At 43.2% G+C, this 23991-nt stretch overlaps 1 protein-coding gene and 1 long non-coding RNA gene across 3 annotated transcripts in view; one reads left to right on the top strand and one right to left on the bottom strand.

Annotated features, from left to right (window-relative positions):
• LOC137324556 (uncharacterized) overlaps nt 1-23991 on the bottom strand; it is a 262292-nt gene that overhangs the window by 145680 nt on the left and 92621 nt on the right. The window lies entirely within an intron of this gene.
• The window catches only part of hhipl2 (HHIP-like 2), a 46876-nt gene that overhangs the window by 18120 nt on the left and 4765 nt on the right, over nt 1-23991 (top strand). The window contains exons 5-8 of the mRNA XM_067988965.1: nt 1507-1633; nt 2673-2818; nt 6648-6729; nt 8981-9063. Coding sequence (XP_067845066.1) covers nt 1507-1633; nt 2673-2818; nt 6648-6729; nt 8981-9063 — 438 coding nt within the window. The remainder of the gene's footprint in view (nt 1-1506; nt 1634-2672; nt 2819-6647; nt 6730-8980; nt 9064-23991) is intronic.

The following is a 23991-nucleotide window of genomic DNA, read 5'->3' as shown; positions in this document are numbered from 1 at the left end:
TTTCTCCCAATCCTTTCTGCACCTTGTTTTCCCCTCTAATGCTTCATCCTGGTGCACCCCCCCCCCCCCCGCCTTGTCAAATTAGGTTAAACCCTTCCCCACAGCACTAGTTAACATCCCCGTGAGGACATTGGTCTCAGCTCTGTTGAGGTGCTATCCGTCCATCTTATACAGGTCCCACCAGCCCCTGAACTGGTCCCAATGCCCCACGAATCTGAAGCCCTCCCTTCTGCACCATCTCTCCAGCCACGCGTTGACTTGTCTTATCTTACTGTCCTATGCTTACTAGTGCGTGGCACTGGGAGTATTCCAGAGATTACTACCTTTTTGAGGTCCTGCTTTTAACTTCCTCCCGAGCTCATGAATCTCTGACTGCAGCATCTCAACCCTTTTCCTTCTTATGTCATTGGTTCCTATATGGACCACGACTTCCAGCTGTTCCCCTCCTCCCCCCCCCCCCCCCCCCCCCCCCCCATTAAAATGTTCTGCACTCTCTGTTGTCCTTTATCCTGGCACCAGGGAGACAACACACCATGCGGGACTCACATCGGCGGTTGCAGAAACACCTGTCCATCCTGCTGACTATCGAATCCCCTATAACCACTAACAAAATCTGACACAGCCCCGAAAAAAGCTCTGAATATAGACCTATGTCAAGTGAAGGCAAGGAGTTAGACTGAGAGTGTTGTGGGACCTGGGCTTGTCCTGATCAAACCTGCAGATATGCTCAACATTCCATCACTTTTTTTGCAGTACACAAGGTCAGTTAGGAGCAGTGGTAATTTAGAAATTAGGGGAGTATGAGAGTTCTGTTGGCATGATAATTATTTTCTACGTGACTATGACTCTCCCTCCCTCAGAACATTTTAACTTTGACCTCTGATATGGTGAATTTATTGGCATTTTGTGCCTTACACTAATTCCGAATGTGAATCTCAGTGTAATTTTTTGAAATTATATAAAACGTATCATCAGTGCAAACTTACTCCCTATTTTATTTCCAAATCTTGGCTATTCTACAAACAGAATGACAGGAATTGTTAAATAAAGCCATTTAATGCATCCACATTAGGGATCATCCATCCTTTCTTTTTTTTAAAAAAAAGCAGCTGCCAACTGTCTTGAAGAAAATGGTTGAGGGATAAATATTATCCAGGACACCGTGGAGATCTCCACTGCTCTTCTTTGAAATAGTGCCATGGGGTCTTTTCCATCCCCCTGAGAGGGCAGACAGGACTTCAGTTTAATGTTTCATCCAAAAGATGGCACCTCCGACAGTGCAGCATTTCTTCAGTACTGCACTGGAGTATCAGCCTAGATTAAGTCACTGGAGTGAGTCTTGAACCCACAACCTTTTGACTTAAGAGGCAAGGGTGCTACCACTGATGCACAATTGACATATGTTGAAAAACTGACTCTTGGCTTACAAAGCTGCCATTTGGCATGGATGTGGTAGATATGAATTCACTTAATGCAAAATAATACATTTTCTCCCCTAAATAACAGATGATATACTTCCTATTTACGCATACGGTCATAATGTTGGCAAGTCTGTCACTGGTGGTTATGTGTACAGAGGCTGCGAATCACCCAATCTGAATGGCTTGTACATTTTTGGAGATTTCATGAGTGGGTGAGTTGCTTTTCAATCATCTTTGTGCATATCTATAATCATCGACTTTTTAAAGGGACCTACATATTTAGTTTTTTTATTGGGTAACAATATTAAAATATTAATTAAGGAGACTGAAGTTGGAAAAAAACTCCTATTATTTCAGATGATACTTTTAAGACAATTCATGGCTCACTGGAAGTGGTACAGCCTTAAAACAGTAATCTTTTGTCAGTCTTCTGCCATGTATTATTCATGTGATGTCTCAGTCCCTCAGGAATATTTGTGGGTCTAGAGTTCTGGCACTTAGAAACCTGGAAAGTATCCTGCACCTTGCAAATATTGATTGAGGAGGAGGACATATGTTAACTAAAACTCGGATAATAACTACTTGTCCTAAAATGTCAGGAAATGGTTTTTAAAAAAAAACTTTCACATTCCAAATATTTAAATTGGAATATCTAGAAATGAATCCACGCCTTCTCTAACCCTAAATGATGCATTTGGTGAACTACAGAAAATGTACAGTGTAACTGATATGAATGATCTTTCAGATTGGCAGTAACTTAACAATATCCTTCTTTTAGAAACTGCTTCACATCGATGCAAACGTGCAGTGTGAATGCACCATTACAGACACTGGAAATAGTTGCAAATGGCAAAACGTTTTAGCTCTATGTTACTTTCATTTGAGAATTTGACACAGTGCAAATATTTTTGCCCTGAAAGTATTGAACACTGGTGGCATAGTTCAGCATCAGTGCAGTCAGTTTATATTGGCCTAGTTATGCATTGTACCTCCCATTTGCTGTACAAATACTGCTAAACCATGCCAAAATATTTAATTCCCCCACTCTTAACCTTAATTTGAGTACATCTCCAATTTAACACATTTTTTAAATTTTTGATAGTTAATGTGTGATTACTCACAATATTTATATAGAAAGATACAATAGGAAAAAAAAAACAGATTTTTCTGAAATGATTAAATGTTGCAAATGTTGGCCTTTGCTCTGCATTTAGTCAGAATCTAAAACTTAAGCCTTTATTCTTCATTCAGTCGAATTATGGCATTACAGGAAGACCCGAGAACAGGAGTGTGGAAGAAACGAGATATTTGCATGGGGGATTACCAAACCTGTTTATTTCCAGGACTGATTAATCGCCATCATAAATTTATCATCTCCTTTGCTGAAGATGAAGCAGGTAAGGGAAGGTAGCCACTTTTAAAATGTGAAGCTAAGTAGACAGGCGCAGTGCCATGTATATTAATTATTTACTGTTTTTATATCCGCATTGTCTAAGGTTTGAATCTCTGAGTGTGGTTTAACCTGAATGATTGGTGATGGAGTTGCACATCGGTGGTGCCGAACCCAATTTTAGATTAGGTTGGTAACCTTGCCTAGGGAGAATTTGAACTATTACGCCTCTTATACTTAACTTTTTAATAGAGGTTCACCAGGATTGATGAAAGCTAAAGTATCCAATTCCAATGATGTACCAAACTTCTTCATTACCAAAATTGAGAGTCCCAATGTGGTAATTGAATTGTGATTTTGTTGGGTGAGTTGACAAAGCTGTTGGTAACGCTGTAAACTGGTTTCACCACATTAGCTATTGCAATAGAGAATTGATGTAGGCACCGTTGATTCATACTGTTTACAAGATATGTATCTTAACTGATTTTTGTAACATGGGAAATGAATCAAGGGGCATTATTTTTTATTTTTTTTTATTCATTCTCGGGATGTGGGCATTGCTAGCCCATCCCTAGTGGTCCTTGAGAAGGTATCCTTGAACTGTCGCAGTCCATGTGGTGAAGGCACTCCCACAATACTGCTAGGTAGGGAGTTCCAGGATTCTGACCCAGCAATGAAGGAACAGCGATATATGTCCAAGTTGGGATGATGTGTGACTTGGAGGGGAACCTGGAGGTGATGGTGTTCCCATGGTAATACGCACTGCAGCCACAATGTGCCGGTGGTGGTTGGGCTGCCGATCAAGTGTATGATTTCCAATTTTTAAAAAAAATTGATTTACTTTGATGGGCACAAATATTAAGGATGTTGGCACCGGCGAATCAAACTTCAGGCACTCCGTATCAGCACCAAGCATTCTCCAGACCCAGAGGAAATTGGAAATGTTTTTAACATGGTGCTGGAATTGCTGTGGCAAAATTAAAATAGGCAACATCTGGGAGAGGTAGAAAAAGTGAGTAAGCACATTTATCTTTATAAGGGTTGCTTCAGACCAGCCAAACTTGTTTCACAGCAGCCGAGAGAAGAGATTTTCATCCCTGGCTAGACTGGATTTGAACCCAGATCCTAGAGATAATAGGATTATTAGGTTTGCCAACACCCTGCTCTTTATTTTATGTACATGTAAAATATTACATTAAAATGATGAAAATACTGGAAACACTCAGCAGGTCAGGCAGCGTCTATGGAGAGGGAATGAAAGGCCATTGACCTGAAATGTTAAGCCTATTTTCTCTCTCCACAGATGCGGGCTGACCTGAGTTTTTCCAGCATTTTCTTTTTTCATTTTAGATTTCCAGCATCTACAGTATTTCTTTTTTTGTTTTATGCATTAAAATGATGGTCTCTTTCACTGGGCTTTCCGTGATGTGGAGATGCCGGTGATGGACTGGGGTGGACAAATGTAAGGAATCTTACAACACCAGGTTATAGTCTAACAGTTTTATTTGAAAATCACAAACTTTCGGAGGCTTTCTCCTTCGTCAGGTGAGTGTGGGATTCCTTGAAAGTTACCGCATATATAGTCAGAGAACTATATATGTTCTCTGACTATATATGCGGTAACTTTCAAGGAATCCCACACTCACCTGACGAAGGAGAAAGCCTCCGAAAGCTTGTGATTTTCAAATAAAACTGTTAGACTATAACCTGGTGTTGTAAGATTCCTTACACTGGGCTTTCCATAAGGACTTTCAATAAAACTGTGCACTCTCCACTTTTACAGACATCAACATCATAACAATTAAAAATATAATTTAAAATACAATTAAATATACACAAAAAAGCAGTTATCTTTAGCTTAGGAGCCATAAATTTATATGACAGCCTCAGAGTTTGACTTTATTTAAACATTTCTTCATATGGAAAATCAGAGCATTTTGGAATGTTGTATTTATCCATCTGGGAAGCACAGTACAGCCACAGTGCTGTCCATTGAAGGTGCTGGTGTATGACATCTGTGTAAACAGCTCCTCCTCAGTGAATGTGCAAGCAGTTAGCAGTGCATCCTGCCCTGAAGTATATCTGGAGCATTAGGACTCCATCATTCATGCTTGTTTAGCAAGTCCTGCTGGCTGACCCAGCAACTACATCATGAGGATCAAGTATGAGAATCTGAATTCTGAGTTTAGCATAATTAAAAATGATCTTTTGTTGTGCTGTTTTTTCTTTTTAGAATACTGATTTTATTTAGCAGTTTTCTTAATTTCTTACAAAAAATTAGCGGAAACTTTACCCAGGCTCTTAGTAATACTGTAGGGCTCTGATGTGACCCAACTACAAGCTAATGTCAATCCGCACAGAAGTAATGAGCAGATTTTTAAATTCTCAGCCGGGTCATATTACAGACCAATTGTAAAGCACAGGATTTTTTGGCTGAACAAAATTAGAAATGAGAGTATTTAATGTCTTAAAAACTTTATGAGCCGGATTTTGCTGTGAGCGGCGAACAGATGGCACCAGCCTTTAGACTTCCACTTGCCCATAGATTTTCTATGGGCTTTTGCATGGCAAGTTTCTGTAAATTACAGATCCATTCAGCATGGCACCCTCTACAGGGCATCTAGGACCTTTGTGAACAGGGCAAGCAACTGTGTGTCTCCTTAACCAATTGGATTGAAGCATCGTTAATGAGCAGCGCAGAACCTGAACCAGGAAGTATGAGTTAGAATAGTGTATTCAATGTCAAATCAGGTACAGTAAGCAAAATAGGGAGGGAAAGAAAGATTGGATTAAGAGAGGGAAAGAGAAAAAAGAGACAAAGAAAAAGTATTTACATTTTTTTAAATGTCCAACTATAATTAAAATCTGAAGGAACGAGACTCCACACTTATAAAAGTTAATTTTCAGTGCCAGAGAGGTTGTTTGGCAGTAATTAAGACTTAACACACCGTTAACAGGGTACTTAGACTGGAATGGACAAATCCTAACTTGTGGCAAGTTTAATCCGTATCTATGAGGTAAGTACAGGAACTTCACGCCATTCAATATATTTGAATGGTGAGTCAGACAGTGAGATGCCGATGTTGCGCAGCTTTTGGAGGGGCAGGACATCTGATACAGCAACTTCCGGATTTCCGCGTTTAACTGCGCATGTACGGTAGCCGGAAGTTGCTGTCCGATTTACACAAATATTTTTACAGCAAAATCCGGCCCTATATTTAAGTATGTAGGCTCAACCAAATTTATCTTCCACATAGGGGTTTACATCACAAATTGACACACATCTGCAAAGTACACCGAGTGATGAGTAGGATTCAATACAAACTAATCTTTTAAACTTGAGAAATAGGCTTCCAAATGGACTCATTGGAACTACTGGACTTTTCCTGTTCCTAAAAATTCTTTAAGGGGTGAATGATTCACTGTTACTTCAGCAAACACATCAATGAAAGGGAAATTTAATCGGAGTGTGGTTGGCTGTTACCATTTGTTATGAGGTCATTCCTAGTCTCGACAGATTTTAATAGACTACACTAACCACATAGTAAAAATAATTGTATGTATAACTTTGTCTGGGAAAATCAGCCAAGTAATACTTGTGAATGGCAGAGCAGTTAGATAATCCAGAATTATTGAATGTTCCAGTACAATTATGTAAACATTGGTACCTAGTGGTGTATAAATAAACTGATGGGAAAGGGTGGAATTTGGTACAAGATATTAAGCAATTCAGATGTATACTTTTGCAAATGCATTTATATCACCAAGCTACCAAATTCTTGAGTTCTGTCACTAACTAATCCTACTTCCTGAACAATATTTTATAATCTCTTTAGGGGAGTTATACTTCTTGGCTACTTCCTTTCCAAGTGCATATGCCTCACAAGGAATGATTTACAAGCTCATTGATCCTTCCAGGTTAGTATTCATTCATGCTCATGACCTTGTCTACTGTAGTTCAACACAAAGTTTTCTGGTAGGGAGCTGTGAGTAGTCTGCGTTTTATAGACCACCATATGTTAGCTTAACACATTTCTGTAAAATGTAGGAGAGGATCTCCACTGAAATAGTTTGATATTTTAATGATTAATGCCATGAATATTATTAGACCATTCCCAACTAAGTTGCAGGTAATTTGAAAACACATTAGAATCTTTTAAGCCCTTAAATAGTAAAATCTACATAAGTAATCACATACAGGGCTGAAACAAACTAATTGATTCTGGTTGAATCAATTAGTTTGGTTCAATCACAAAGATGAATCTGGTAATATTACTGAAACATTATACCCTTAAAATAGCCACAGTGACCATCAATATATGCATTTAATTGTGGTTCAAAATCCATCTATTTACTCAAATCGTCTTCTTTATATCAATAGTTAGAATCACAATAGAATGGGCCTGTTTAATCTTAATATTGTCAGAATTATGTTGACAAAGCTACTTAAGACAGGAACTGTAATCAAGGTGATCAAAAATATAGATTTCAACAACAACAGCTAGCATTTGTATAGCACCTTTTTACTGTTGTAATTGTCACGAGATACTTCACACAGGAAAATATGGATGTCAAGGAATAGAAGGAAATTTAGGGTGTTTGACTGTAGGGATGGTGGAAGAGATAGTTTCTAGAGATGGAAAGAGAAGTAATAATGTGGGGAGGGGAGGGCTAGAGAGGTAATTCCAGAGAGTAGGGCTAACATAATGAAAGGCTCCATCACTTATGATGGACTGGATAGGGGTAGATTGCATAGAAGGCCAGAGTTGAAATATAGTTGATCTGGGCTATAGAGCTGGAGAAGATTTGCAGAGGGAAGATGGGGGAGACCATGGAGGGATTAGTAAGGATTTTTCATTCAATGCATTGTTGCGATGATGGGCGAGGGGAAAGGGATGTGGGTGACTGCATTTTGGATGAGTTGGAGTTTATCTAGGGTGGAGTTCAGGAAGTCAATGAGGATGGTGCTGGAGAAGTCCAGCATGGAGGTAATGAGGGTACAGATTAGGGTTTCAGCAGTGGTGGATATAAGCTGATGTTGCAGAAGTTGAAGTAAGTATTCTTGTGATGGATACGATATAGGATTTGAGGCCTGGTGCAATCTGAGTGATCTCTCTGAAGGGGAATGGAGTCAGGGACAAGTATACTGAGTTTTGTTGGGGAAGGTTCTGGCTCAATGATTTAGTATTGGACAAGCAATCTGACTGCATGAAGAACTCAAAGGAACAAGATTTCCCAGTGCTGAGTATGGAACATTGGACAAGAGTTTGCTTTTGTGATTCGTCATGCTATAAGTGTTGAGCTCATCTGTATCAGAGGAAGGCGATTTAAAAAAGAAATTGATTCTCAGGATATGAGCTTCACTGGCAAGTCCGGCATTTATTGCTCGTCCCTAGTTATCCATCAGAAGGTGGTGGTGGTGGGCCTTCTTGAACTGCTGCATTCTGTGTGGTGAAGGTGATCCCACAGTGCTGTTAGGTAGGAAGTTCCAGGATATTGACCTAGTGACAATGAAGGAATGGAGATATATGTCCAAGTCAGGATGGGTGTGACTTGGAGGGGAACATGGAGGTGATGGCTGTTCCCATGCACCTACTCCCCTTGTCCTTCTAGGTGGTGGAGGTCACTGGTTTGGGAGGTGCTGTTGAAGAAGCCTTGGTGAATTGCTGCAGTGCATCCTGTAGATAGTACACACTGCAGCCACTGTATGCCGATGGTAGAGGTGGTGAATGTTTAAGCCAGTGATTGGGGTGCTGATCAAGCGGACTGCTTTGACGATTCATCACTGGCAACTTTCATGTGCTTTCTAGTGACATAGGCAGAAGCCTGGAGGTGGAATGGCTAACTGCACTGTCAGGTAGGAAATGGCATGTGAAATGCTGAGACCTGAAAGCAGGGAAGAAAAATAAGTAAAACTAATTTTATTATATGCAATTCCTAGAGCGATCCTGAACAAAAAACAATACATTTCATGTAATATTATAAAAATATACGTACCTGGATTATTTCATTTCATTTTATCTATTTAAATATATGATCTTGAAGATTCAGTTGAGAATGATACTAGATTTTCATTATGGAGTGTAAATCCTTGAAAAGATAGAGTCTATGTTTACAGAAATGTTGCTGCAATATCTCTTACATTCGCTTCTTTATATTTGTCTTGCAGGACCGCTGTTCCGGGGAAGTGTAAATACAAGCCAGTCCGAGTCAAAGTCAAAAGCAAACGTATTCCATTTGTGCCACAAGAAAGTATGTCTTGATTATAATAGTATTGGTTGTTTAGCAGGTGCTCTTATATAAATGTAGAACATTTGTCCAGTACTTTTTCAGCTAAGTTTGTGGAAATCCAGTTTATTGAGAATATAAGAATTTTTAATACAAGAAAAGGTCATTAAGCCAGTCAGTCTCTTCTTTTGATGGTTATCCCTACCTAGCTCTCTTCCAGCCCATATTCTTTAATCTTTTTTTCAGAAACACGTTTAATAGCCTCTTGAACCCATTAAGACTGTCCACTTTGATGACCTTTCCTATAATTCATTCCATAACAGAAGCCTTTCCACCATCTACAAGGCACAAGTCAGGAGTGTGATGGAATACTCTCCACTTGCCTGGATGAGTGCAGCTCCAACGCTCAAGAAGCTCGACACCATCCAGGACAAAGCAGCCCGCTTGATTGGCACCCCATCCACCACCCTAAACATTCACTCCCTTCACCAGCAGCGCACCGTGGCTGCAGTGTGTACCATCCACAGGATGCACTGCAGCAACTCGCCAAGGCTTCTTCGACAGCACCTACCAAACCCATGACCTTTACCACCTAGAAGGACAAGTGTAAACAATTTTACAACACCAAGTTATAGTCCAGCAATTTTATTTTAAATTCACAAGCTTTCGGAGGCTACCTCCTTCCTCAGGTGAACGATGTGGAAATGAAATCCTCGAAATGAAGTCGCATTTATAATTCACAGAACAATGCTTGGTGATAACAGACAGTTTTTTCAACTGCCCGTTGCCAAGGCAATCAGTGTGCAGACAGACAGGTGTTACCTGCCAGGTCTCAGAATATACAAATCACCAAAAAAAAAAAAAAAAAACAGAGATAGAGAGGTAGAAACATAGAAAAGACAGCAACTGACCCGTTATATTAAAAACAGATAACATTTGTTCGCTGGTGGGGTAACGTGTAGCGTGACATGAACCCAAGATCCCGGTTGAGGCCGTCCTCATGGGTGCGGAACTTGGCTATCAATTTCTGCTCGACGATTTTGCGTTGTCGTGTGTCTCGAAGGCCGCCTTGGAGTACGCTTACCCGAAGGTCGGTGGCTGAATGTCCTTGACTGCTGAAGTGTTCCCCGACTGGGAGGGAACCCTCCTGTTTGGCGATTGTTGCGCGGTGTCCGTTCATCCGTTGTCGCAGTGTCTGCATGGTCTCGCCAATGTACCATGCTCTGGGGCATCCTTTCCTGCAACGTATGAAGTAGACAACGTTAGCCGAGTCACAGGAGTATGAACCATGCACCTGGTGGGTGGTGTCCTCTCGTGTGATGGTGGTATCTGTGTCGATGATCTGGCATGTCTTGCAGAGGTTACCGCGGCAGGGTTGTGTGGTGTCGTGGACGCTGTTCTCTTGAAAGCTAGGTAATTTGCTGCGAACGATGGTCTGTTTGAGGTTGGGTGGCTGTTTAAAGGCGAGTAGTGGAGGTGTGGGGATGGCCATAGCGAGGTGTTCGTCGTCATTGATGACATGTTGAAGGCTGCGGAGAACATGGCATAGTTTCTCCGCTCCGGGGAAGTACTGGACGACAAAGGGTACTCTGTTGGTTGCGTCCCGTGTTAGTCTCCTGAGGAGGTCTATGCGATTTTTTGCTGTGGCTCGTCGGAACTGTCGATCGATGAGTCGAGCGTCATATCCCGTTCTTACTAGGGCGTCTTTCAGCGTCTGTAGGTGTCCATCGCGTTCCTCCTCGTCTGAGCAGACCCTGTGTATTCGCAGGGCCTGTCCATAGGGGATGGCCTCTTTGACGTGGTTAGGGTGGAAGCTGGAAAAGTGGAGCATCGTGAGGTTGTCCGTGGGCTTGCGGTAGAGTGAGGTGCTGAGGTGCCCGTCTTTGATGGAGATTCGTGTGTCCAAGAAAGAAACTGATTCTGAGGAGTAGTCCATGGTGAGCTTGATGGTGGGATGGAACTTGTTGATGTTATCGTGTAGTCTCTTCAGTGATTCTTCGCCGTGGGTCCATAGAAAGAAAATGTCGTCGATGTATCTGGTGTATAGTGTTGGTTGAAGGTCTTGTGCAGTGAAGAAGTCCTGCTCGAACTTGTGCATGAAAATGTTGGCGTATTGGGGTGCGAATTTGGTCCCCATGGCTGTTCCGTGTGTTTGGGTAAAGAACTGGTTATTGAAGGTGAAGACATTGTGATCCAGGATGAAGCGGATGAGTTGTAGGATAGCGTCCGGAGATTGGCTGTTGTTGGTGTTGAGTATTGATGCTGTCGCAGCGATGCCGTCATCGTGGGGGATACTGGTGTATAGTGCCGAGACGTCCATCGTGGTGAGAAGTGTTCCTGGTTCAACTGGTCCGTGGGTACTGAGTTTTTGTAGGAAGTCTGTAGTGTCGCGACAGAAGCTGGGGGTTCCCTGTACGATGGGTTTCAGGATGCCCTCGATGTATCCAGAGAGGTTCTCACACAGGGTTCCGTTGCCTGATACGATAGGACGTCCGGGTGTGTTGGCTTTGTGTATCTTTTGGGAGGCAGTAGAAGTCTCCCACGCGGGGAGTACGTGGGATGAGAGTCCGTAGGATGCTTTGAAGGTCTGGATCGAAGGTCTTGATCAGTTTGTTGAGCTGGTGGGTGTGTTCTTTGGTCGGGTCTGCGGGTAACCGTCTGTAGTGTTCCTGGTTGTCCAGTTGTCGGTATGCTTCTTTGCAATAGTCCGTTCTGTTCTGTATGACTGGCTCCTCCTTTGTCCGCTGGTTTGATGACGATGTTGCGGTTGGTCTTGAGAGCGTTGATGGCGTTGCGTTGTGCTCGGGTGACATTCTGGACTGTCTTCTGAGTGCGGCTGATGAATCTGGCATTGACGCATTTCCTGACAGCTTGAGCATACATGTCAAGCTGAGGGCAGCGACCCTCCGGAGGAGTCCAGTTTGACTCTTTCCTCTTCGGTTGCTCTTTCCTCTTCGAAGGACAAGAGCAGCAGGCACATGGGAACAACACCACCTGTATGTTCCCCTTCAAGTCACACACCATCCCGACTTGGAAATATATCGCCGTTCCTTCATTGTCGCTGAGTCAAAATCCTGGAACTCCCTTCCTAACAGCACTGTGGGAGAACCTTCACCACACAGACTGCAGCGGTTCAAGAAGGCAGCTCACCACCACCTTCTCAAAGGCAATTAGGGATGGGCAAAAAATGCAGGCCTCGCCATCGACGCCCACATCCCATGAACGAATAAAAATAAAGAACTCTGCACAGTTCTGTAAATGGAATCTGTCCAATTGCCTTATATATCAACAATACAATTTATATTGATTTGTACTTTAAGGAGGCAAAATTCTTGTTGACATCCATTGCAATGTCCAAACATTGAGAGGTAGGAATAAGTAAAGCAAACAGAATGCTAGGTTATATTGCTGTTAACAGATTTGATTGCCACAACATAAAGGGCAATACAGGCCCAGATGCAATGTAGAAGGGAACAACAAAGCTAATCCTCAGTATTAGATTAATGAGCTATGAAAGGTGACTTGGCAAACTATGGCTCTTCAGACTTAAAAATAGATTTAATGCGATAAAGAAAGTGAACCCAGAACAGTACTTTCTAATTTGCTAAGGTAACAGAACATGAAGTCTGTTTAGGACTGTGGAGGTGAAGTTTAGGATAGATGCCAGGAAATATCTTCATACACAAAGGATGATGAACAGATGGAAAGGGTTGCCAAAAGGAGTGGTTGAGGCTTGAAACTAGTTGCTATAATGGGAAAATGGTGAGTGTCATCTTTGCAGAATATTAAATTAGTTGAACCAAAGGATCTTCATCTGAACTGACCTTGCGATATGGTTGGCTACATTTTATCATGGTCATCTTTGTTTCTTATCCTTAACACTTTTCTGTGAATCAGATACTTTATTTTGGAGATATATCCAGTTCTGTGGCGATGTCACACTGCTAGAGTGATAGACCTCATATCTGCTTGCCCCAGTAGTTGTTAACAGGTTACCCCTATATGTCATATAAAGAAGTTATCTTTGGCCTTACACTGTCAACCATAATCTGCAGATCTTCAGTAAATCATGCTTTCTGTTGTCTGGACTGTCCCTCCATTTCAGACTTCACAGTTGAATTGGCCCCAGACCAACATGCTGGTTAATCATAGTATCAGAGGAGACAGCAGAGGAGGAGGTCATTCGGCCCATCGTGCCTGTGCTGGCTCTATGATAGAACTATCCAATTAGTCCCATTCCTTGCTTTTTCCCCATAGACCTGTAAATTTTTCCCTTCAAGTATTTATCCAATTCCCTTTTGAAAGTTATTATTGAATCTGCTTCCACCACCTTTTCAGGCAGTGCATTCCAGATCATAACAACTTGCTGCATAAAAAAACACTTCCTCATGTTGCCATTGGTTCTTTTGCCAATGACCTTAAATCTGTATCCTTTGGTTACCGACCCTTCTACCATTGGAAATAGTTTCTCCTTATTAATTCTATCAAAACCCATCATGATTTTGAACACATCTATCAAATCTCCTCTTAACTTTCTCTGCTCTAAGGAGAACAACCCCAGCTTCTCCAGTCTATCCACGTAACTGAAGTCCCTCATCCCTGATACCATTCTAGTAAATCTTTTGCACCCCCTCTAAGGCCTTGCCATGTGTCCTAAAGTGTGGCACCCAGAATTGAACACAATACTCCAACTATGGGCTAACCAGTGGTTATAAAGGTTTAGCATAACTTCCCTGCTTTTGTACTGTATGCCTCTATTAATAAAGCCCAGGATCCCATATGCTTTAACAGCCTTCTCAACTTGTCCTGCCACCTTCAAAATTGTACCATTTAGTTTATTTTGCCTCTACTCATTCTTCCTACCAAAATGTATCGCTTCACACTTCTGAGTTAAATTTCATCTGCCATGTGTCTGCCCATTTCACCAGTTTGTCTATGTTCTCCTGAAGTCTGTTACTATCCTCCACATTGGTTACGATATTTCTGAGTTTCGTGTCATCTGCATACTTTGAAATTATATCCTGTATAGTCAAGTCCAGGTCATTAATATATATCAAAAAGAGCAGTGGTCCCTGGGGAACAACACTGTATACTTCCCTCCAGTGTGAAAAACAACTGTTCAAGAATATTCGCTGCTTTCTGTCCCTTAGCTAATTTTGTATCCATGCTACCACTGTCCAATTAATCCCATGGGTTTTAATTTTGCTTACAAGTCTATTATGTGGTACTTTATCAAACACTTTTTGAAAGTCCATATATACAACATCAACCGCACTACCCTCATCAACTCTCTCCGTTTCTTCATCAAAGAACTCAATCAAGTTAGTCAAACATGATTTTCCTTTAACAAATCAGTGCTGACTTTCATTTATTAGCCCATACTTTTCCAAGTCCCAGATTATTGTGTCTCAAAGTTTTCCCACCACTGACGTTAGGCTGACTGGCCTGTAATTGCCGGGTTTATTACACTCCCCTTTGTAACATTTGCAATCCTCCAGTCCTCTGGCACCGCCCCTCTAAGGAGGATTGGAAGATTGTGGCCAGAGCCTCCACAATTTCTACCCTTACTTCCCTCAGTAATGTAGGATGTATCCCATCTGCACTGGGTTAATTTTCTACGTTGAGTATTGCCAAGTATTTAAGTAGCTCTTTTTCTATTTTTTTCCTATCCAATATCGCTATTACTTCCTTCTATACTGCTACGTTGGCAGCATCCTCTTCTCTAGCGAAGACTGACACAAAGTATTCATTCAGTACCTCAGCCATACCCTCTGCGCCCACAAGAGTTTATTTTGTCCTTAATTAGCTCCACCCTTCCTTTGACCACCCTCTTACTATTTATATGTTTATAAAAGACTTTTGGGTTCCATTTTATGTTAGTCACTAATCTATTCTCATACTCTCTCTTTTCCCCTCTTCTTCCCTTTTTTAGATCCCCTCTGTTCTTTCTGTATTTGAGCTTGGTTCTCTACTGTATTATGAACCTTACATTTGTCATAAGCCTCCTTTATTTGTTTCATTTTAATCTCTACATGTTTAGTCATCTAGGGACCTCTAGCTTTGTATGCCCTTCCTTTCCCCATTGTGGGAAAGTGTCTACTCTGCACCCGAACTGTCTCCTCTTTGAAGGCCTCCAGTTGTTCAATTACTTCTTTGCCTGCCAATTTTTGATTCCAATCCACCAGGGCAAGATCGCTTTTTAATTCATTGAAATTAGCCCTCCTCCCGTTAAGTATTTTTACGCTTGATTGTTCCTTGTCCTTTTCCATAACTATTCTAAACCTACTGAAATTATGATCACTGTTCCCCGAATGCTCCCCCACAGAAATATGCTCCACCTGCCCCACTTCATTCCCCAGAACTAGATCCAGCACTGCTTCCTCCTTCTTTGGGTTGGAAACACACGATCAAGAAAGTTCCCTTGTATACATTTCAGGAGTTCCTCCCTCTATTTGCTCTTAACACTGTTGCTATCCCAGTCTATATTAGGATAATTGAAGTCCCCCATTATCACTACTCTATATTTCTTAGATCTTTGTATAATTTACCTGCAAATGTGCTCCTCTCTCTCCTTCCCACTATTTGGTGGCCTATAGTATACACCCAGTAGCGTAATAGCTCCTCTATTGTTCCTTAATTCTAAACAATTGGACTCTGTCTTTGACCCTCAACTATATCATCCCTTTCCAGTGCTATAATGGTTTCTTTGATCAATACTGCCACCCCCTCCTTTCTTTCCTTCCTTATCTTTCCTGAATACCTTGTAGCCAGGAATATTAAGTGCCCAATCCTCCCCTTCTTTGAGCCAGGTCTCTGTTATGCTGCTATATCATAGTCCCATGTGGCAAATTGAGCCTGCAGCTCACCAATCTTATTTACCACGCTACGTGCATTTATGCACATGCACTCCAAACTCATCTTAGACTGCCTCGTATTTGCCCCCTGTTTGATCCCTCCTATTTCTGAACTATTCTTTACTCTAGTGCTATTTGTCCTTCCCAGCCCTTTATGCACCCTGTAATGTTTCATCCTGGTGCCCATCCCCCGCCTAGTTAGTTTAAAGCCGCCACCACAGCGCTAGTCTGCCTCCCCACGAGGACATTGGTCCCAGCTCTGTTGAGGTGCCTGCCATCCATCCATCTTGAACAGATCGTTCCTGCCCCTGTTCCCAATGCCCCAGGAATCTGAAAGCCCTCCCTCCTGCACCATTTCTCCAGCCATGCATTAACCTGTCTTAATCTACTATTCCTATGTTCAGTGCATGGGACTGGGAGTAATCCAGAGATTACTACCTTTTGAGGTCCTGCTCTTTAACTTCCTCCTTAGAAATTCTGACTACAGGACCTCAACCCTTTTCCTTCCCATGTCATTGGTTCCCACATAGACCATGACTTCTGTTTGTTCCCCTTCCCCATCCCCCCGCCTCCCTCAATGTTCTGCACCCACTGTGATGTCCTTTATCCTGACACCAGGGAGGCAACACACCATCCGGGAGTCGAGTTGGCAGTTGCAGAAACACCTGTTTGTCCCCCCTGACAATTGAATCCCCTATAACCACTGCATTCCTACACTCTGCTTTGCCCTGCAGTGCTTTTCTCCGGACTGCACTCCTTCGAGGTGTCGTCACCCTTACCGGTATTCAATGCTGAAAACCGGTACGCTCCCAAAGGATTCCTGCACTGCCTGCCTCTTCCTACCCTGCCAGATGGCCACCCACTTACTATCCTGAACTCCCTGAGGCTGTGGAGGTGACCACCTCCTGGAACGTACGATCCAGGAAATTCTCAGCTTCCCGTATGCCCTGTCGCGATTCCAGCCACTCCTCTAGCTCAGAAACCCTGAACTTGAGCTCAAGCAACCGGAGGCACTTCCTGCACACGTGGTGACCCAGGACACCTGATGTGTCCTGGAGTTCCCACATGGTGCAGGAACTGCAGGCAGTGGGTTTCAGCTGTCCCTCCATACTACATTGAGTCTACTTAGACACACACACACACACACACACACACACACACAGTTTATATGTATGTATGTCATGAGTTTTTTTTTATTCGTTCATGGGATGTAGGCATCGCTAGCAACGCTGGCATTTATTGCCCATCCCTAATTGCCCTTGAGAAGGTGGTGGTGAGCCGCCTTCTCGAACCGCTGCAGTCCGTGTGGTGACGGTTCTCCCACAGTGCTGTTAGGAAGGGAGTTCCAGGATTTTGACCCAGCGACAATGAAGAAACGGTGATATATTTCCAAGTCGGGATGGTGTGTGACTTGGAGGGGAACATGCAGGTGGTGTTGTTCCCATGTGCCTGCTGCTCTTGTCCTTCTAGATGGTAGAGGTCGCAGGTTTGGGAGGTGCTGTCGAAAAAGCCTTGGTGAGTTGCTGCAGTGCATCCTGTGGATGGTACACACTGCAGCCACAGTGCGCCGGTGGTGGAGGGAGTGAATGTTTAGGGTGGTGGATGGGATGCCAATCAAGCGGGCTGCTTTGTCCTGGATGGTGTCGAGCTTCTTGAGTGTTGTTGGAGCTGCACTCATCCAGGCAAGTGGAGAGTATTCCATCACACTCCTGAGAACAGATATAGATATATAGATACATATGTGTGTGTTATTTAAAACAGTTTGTTTAGCGTTAAGGCTGTTTAACTGTTTAGCTGGCACTAAAACAATAACCACTAAAAACGCTAACAACTAAACTAAATACTTAGACTGACTTACCCTCGGAGCTCCTCCTTTATCTTGTGACATCACTTTTTAACTTTGAAACAGACAGGGAAAAAAAACAGACTCGCTGCTTGTTATGAGGCCGCTCCTCTGAACTCTCGCGATGCTCTGCCACTGCCGGTTCTCTGCTGCTCCTTATGAGGCTGCTCCTTGGGCCTCTCGCGATGCTCCCTGTGGCTGTTTAGTAAGTTTGAGTGATCTTTCTGTTTAGCCAATCAATTGTGCAATACATTTGGAGGACCCTAATGCATCTGTACTTCCAGATTGTGCAAAGAATAAAATTGTGCATTCTTGAATGAGCACAAAGAAAATGGCCATAAAGCTGAATACTCAATGCTATTTATCTTAAAGATTTCACCGCCTCCCCCGCACCTTAGGATGTAAGAGTTAATCATCAATATAAGGAATTACTGCAAAATCAATGACCCGTCATTCTAACACTTAGGTAATGTGAATAGAAGCCAAGTTGAGGATATGAGGCCATTTGATAATTATTTTGCAAGTAAAAGTTAGTATTTAACTCATGGGCTGAATATGTGTGTGGTGCACAAGCTTTGAAAAGTACAGTAACAATTGTGTGCCCAGCTTCGTTGATTGAAAACTGCCCAGCTTTTCACAGATAGCAGTGTCTCCTGAGTTAAGAAATGAGCAGCAATGAATCACATGAGCTGAAAGCTGGCCAGTTTTTCACAGGACACAATTAATCCCATGAGTTGGGAGTTCAGTTCCTGGAAGAGCACAATTAATCTCACAAATTGAGAGTTCAGTTCTTCACCGACTGCAATTACTCATATGAATTGAGAGACAATTTCTTTTGCAGAGGACAGTTAATCTTATGAATTGAAAACTCAGTTCTTCATTGCCTGATCATAATATTCTGTTGTGTTCTCTTCATTATCTGTTTTAACAGTAGTAATGTAATACTGACATTCCACTTTGAAAGGTAGATGTGCTGAGACATCACTTTAAGATCAATCAGGATGAGAAGAACAAAATAATGGTTACCAGCTGGCATTCCCCATATTTGTGTTAGAACTTTGTTCTTCCCCATCGAATTTGGAATCCAAACTATTCAGTAAAGATGAAGCTTTCCTCTCCCTGACGATTAAGAAAGACCGCAGGGGAGATGGGGGGGAATGTCATAGTAACAGGTTAGATAAGCGTTTGGTTCAACCAAAGATGCTAGCAGAACTTTAGAATTTCCCATTTTGTACTTGCATTGACTTTTCCGGAAAACTTGCCAGGAGGGATATCCCCTATTTTGAGTTTTGACCTTAAAAACCAACGTTTCAGGAGAGCTTAGAAATATGATAACCATTTGAAATATTTCACATCCAGATCATTACAAAGATGAAACGGTTGACAAGAAATTTGTTTCCAAGCCTCAGCCATTCTTGAGCTCATTATTAGAAATGTCCTAGAATGTCCAAGGGTGATTGGCTTTCCGAAACTTCCTCCCTCTGATGAAGTACATATTCCTCTAGCCTCTGCAGATTCCTATACCCAGGTGGCATTGTAAGGTCATTGTGTAGGCAAATGCAAGAGCAAGCAGATGGCCTGTTATTCTGACATTGCACTCTCCTTAAAAGGTCAAACTTTTACATTTCTCCCCCAACATTGCTGTTTGAATTTGGATTTCCAATTCAGAAATTTGATTAAAACAGGAATTTCTTATCTCAAATAAGGATCACAAAATAAATTAAGTTAGCTAATTTTGCTCCATTTCTCATCAGATACAAATCAAATGTATAACCTACCATTTAATTACGTTAGCTGTGAGACTGTCTATACAAAATGTAGCTATGTAGAAATGACATTGTACTGGAGAGGGTGATTTCATTGTGATTACTACTGAGTTTTAATACAGTGGAAAATAGTGATTCCCACACTGAAATGACATTATTTATATTCAATGTGGTTGCTTCTACTTTGAAGTATTAGCTGTTTAAATAGGTATCATCCTTGTAAAAAAATGTTTAGTGGTGTTTTTTTGTTCATCAATGGCACGTAGGTGACACAATGAGGTCGATTTTAACTCTTCCCGCCTGGTAATTTTAGATTGCAGGTGGCAAGACGCCTGCCCCAAACCGGACGGGTTGTCTTTAAATATGCATGATGTGGAGATGCCGGTGATGGACTGGGGTTGACAATTGTAAACAATTTTACAACACCAAGTTATAGTCCAACGATTTTATTTGAAATTTACAAGCTTTCGGAGGCTTCCTCCTTCCTCGGGTAAATGTCAGGTACTCCTCGAAGCCTACGCATTTATAAATCACAGAACAATACATGGTGATTACAGATAGTCTTTGCAACTGCCCGTTGCTAAGGCAATCACAGTGTTCAGACAGAGAGGTGTTACCGACAGAGCCCCCGAATATACAGTCAACAAAAAAAAAAAAAAAAAAACAGAGAGAGAGAGGCAGAAACATCCGGAAGGCAGAGAAAGCCAGCAAATGACCCGTTATATTAAAAACAGATAGCTTTTGTTCGCTGGTGGGGTTACGTGTAGCGTGACATGAACCCAAGATCCCGGTTGAGGCCGTCCTCATGGGTGCGGAACTTGGCTATCAATTTCTGCTCGACGATTTTGCGTTGTCGTGTGTCTCGAAGGCCGCCTTGGAGTACGCTTATCCGAAGGTCGGTGGCTGAATGTCCCTGACTGCTGATGTGTTCCCCGACTGGGAGGGAACCCTCCTGTCTGGCGATTGTTGCGCGGTGTCCGTTCATCCGTTGTCGCAGCGTCTGCATGGTCTCGCCAATGTACCATGCTCTGGGGCATCCTTTCCTGCAACGTATGAGGTAGACAACGTTGGCCGAGTCACAGGAGTATGAACTATGCACCTGGTGGGTGGTGTCCTCTCGTATGATGGTGGTATCTGTGTCGATGATCTGGCATGTCTTGCAGAGGTTACCATGGCAGGGTTGTGTGGTGTCGTGGACGCTGTTCTCCTGAAAGCTGGGTAATTTGCTGCGAACGATAGTCTGTTTGAGGTTGGGTGGCTGTTTAAAGGCGAGTAGTGGAGGTGTGGGGATGGCCATAGCGAGGTGTTCGCCGTCATTGATGACATGTTGAAGGCTGCGGAGAACATGGCGTAGTTTCTCCGCTCCGGGGAAGTACTGGACGACGAAGGGTACTCTGTTGGTTGCGTCCCATGTTAGTCTTCTGAGGAGGTCTATGCGATTTTTCGCTGTGGCCCGTCTGAACTGTCGATCGATGAGTCGAGCGTCATATCCCGTTCTTACTAGGGCGTCTTTCAGCGTCTGTAGGTGTCCATCGCGTTCCTCCTCGTCTGAGCAGACCCTGTGTATTCACAGGGCCTGTCCATAGGGGATGGCCTCATTGACGTGGTTAGGGTGGAAGCTGGAAAAGTGGAGCATCGTGAGATTGTCTGTGGGCTTGCGGTAGAGTGAGGTGCTGAGGTGCCCGTCTTTGATGGAGATTCGTGTGTCCAAGAAAGAAACTGATTCTGAGTAGTCGTCCATGGTGAGCTTGATGGTGGGATGGAACTTGTTGATGTTATCGTGTAGTCTCTTTAGTGATTCTTCGCCGTGGGTGCACAGCCATGGGGACCAAATTTGCACCCCAATACGCCAACATTTTCATGCACAAGTTCGAGCATGACTTCTTCACTGCACAGGACCTCCAACCAACGCTATACACCAGATACATCGACGACATTTTCTTTCTATGGACCCACGGTGAGGAATCACTAAAGAGACTACACGATAACATCAACAAGTTCCATCCCACCATCAAGCTCACCATGGACTACTCCTCAGAATCAGTTTCTTTCTTGGACACACGAATCTCCATGAAAGACGGGCACCTCGGCACCTCACTCTACCGCAAGCCCACGGACAACCTCACGATGCTCCACTTTTCCAGCTTCCACCCTAACCACGTCAGAGGCCATCCCCTATGGACACGCCCTGCGAATACACAGGGTCTGCTCAGACGAGGAGGAACGCGATGGACACCTACAGACACTGAAAGACGCCCTAGTAAGAACGGAATACGACGCTCGACTCATCGATCGACAGTTCCGACGGGCCACAGCGAAAAATCGCATAGACCTCCTCAGAAGACTAACACGGGACGCAACCAACAGAGTACCCTTCGTCGTCCAGTACTTCCCCGGAGCGGAGAAACTACGCCATGTTCTCCGCAGCCTTCAACATGTCATCAATGACGACGAACACCTCGCATTGGCCATCCCCACACCTCCACTACTCGCCTTTAAACAGCCACCCAACCTCAAACAGACTATAGTTCGCAGCAAATTACCCAGCTTTCAGGAGAACAGCGTCCACGACACCACACAACCCTGCCACGGTAACCTCTGCAAGACATGCCAGATCATCGACACAGATACCACCATCACACGAGAGGACACCACCCACCAGGTGCATGGTTCATACTCCTGTGACTCGGCCAACGTTGTCTACCTCATACGTTACAGGAAAGGATGCCCCAGAGCATGGTACATTGGCGAGACCATGCAGACGCTGCGACAACGGATGAACGGACACCGCGCAACAATCGCCAGAGAGGAGGGTTCCCTCCCAGTCGGGGAACACTTCAGCAGTCAGGGACATTCAGCCACCGACCTTCGGGTAAGCGTACTCCAAGGCGGCCTTCGAGACACACGACAACGCAAAATCGTCGAGCAGAAATTGATAGCCAAGTTCCGCACCCATGAGGACGGCCTCAACCGGGATCTTGGGTTCATGTCACGCTACACGTAACCCCACCAGCGAACAAAAGCTATCTGTTTTTAATATAACGGGTCATTTGCTGGCTTTCTCTGCCTTCCAGATGTTTCTGCCTCTCTCTCTTTTTTTTTTCTGTTTGTTTTCTTTTGTTGACTGTATATTCGGGGGCTCTGTAGGTAACACCTCTCTGTCTGAACACTGTGATTGCCTTGGCAACGGGCAGTTGCAAAGACTATCTGTAATCACCATGTATTGTTCTGTAATTTATAAATGCGTAGGCTTCGAGGAGTTCCTGACATTTACCTGAGGAAGGAGGAAGCCTCCGAAAGCTTGTAAATTTCAAATAAAATCGTTGGACTATAACTTGGTGTTGTAAAATTGTTTAAATGTGCAGATCAGGGTCTGCATTTTAACCTAAGGTCTGAGTGGGGGAGCAATGGTGGCTTTCCCACCAGGCCAAACCTGCCAGGAACAGCAAGAGTGCTCCTCTCGGCCTCCCCTGCCTCAGGCTTCCCTCCTCCTCTGACCGAGATTCCTCTCCTGGAGCACTTACCAGCTGCAGGAGACTGTTCCCAGGGTCTCTGGCAGCAGCTACTTGCCGCCCGATTTTACCAGCCGGCCAGCCGCTGACTGCCCGGCTATTTTGGTTGGAAAGTTCACAAGCTGCATGTTAATGAGGTCTGGCCATTAAAATCAACTGAGCCTCCTTGCTTGCTTTGCCTGTGCGTTAAAATCGAGCCCAATGTATTTTCACATAATTTATTTCAATTCATCATGTGTTCAGAAATAAATGGAAAAGATTTGACAAAATCTTTTCTTGAGGACGATGCCTCTTTAAAAGTTCCAATCTAGCACTTGTAATATTTTGTTAAACCACAGAACGTTGGGGTGGATTTTCCTGTGGGAGTGTAATCGGAAAGTTACACTCAAAATTACGCCCATTTGTGTGCCCATTTTGCAGATGTCTATTTACACCCAAATTTCCTGCCAATCTCATTAACATGCCGGAATGTAAAAATGGGCTGTAAACAAGCAGAAACGAGTGTGAACAATCCGGGCCTGAGAAAAGTGCCAAACTCACAATATATATTCCTTCTTTAAGTATGAAAATTGAAGTTTCAAGCCATCTAACTATCATTCATGCACAATAGGCACAGCATGTTTAAGAACATGCAATTGTTGAAGCTTTCAATTTTTAATGAGATACTTTTACTGATACCATAACAATGCATCAAAGAAACAGAGAATACAGTGTGGCTCTCAATGAGGATGAATTCAAAAAATTTGGAATAGAATACCAGCCACCTACACCTCGATTTTGAAATGCTCATCCTTGTGTTCAATTCCCTCTATGACCGCGCCCCACCATATCTCTGTAACCACCTACAGCCTTCAGCGAACTCTGCGTTCCTCCAATTCTGGCCTCTGTGGTAAATAAGGCTGATGAGCTGCAGGCACAAGTAGCCACATGGGATTAAGGTATAGTGATAATAACAGAGAGCTGGCTCAAACAAGGGG

Source organism: Heptranchias perlo, chromosome 8 (assembly GCF_035084215.1).
Source record: "Heptranchias perlo isolate sHepPer1 chromosome 8, sHepPer1.hap1, whole genome shotgun sequence".
Lineage (NCBI taxonomy): Eukaryota > Metazoa > Chordata > Chondrichthyes > Hexanchiformes > Hexanchidae > Heptranchias > Heptranchias perlo.
This window is presented reverse-complemented; position numbering and strand designations above follow the sequence as displayed.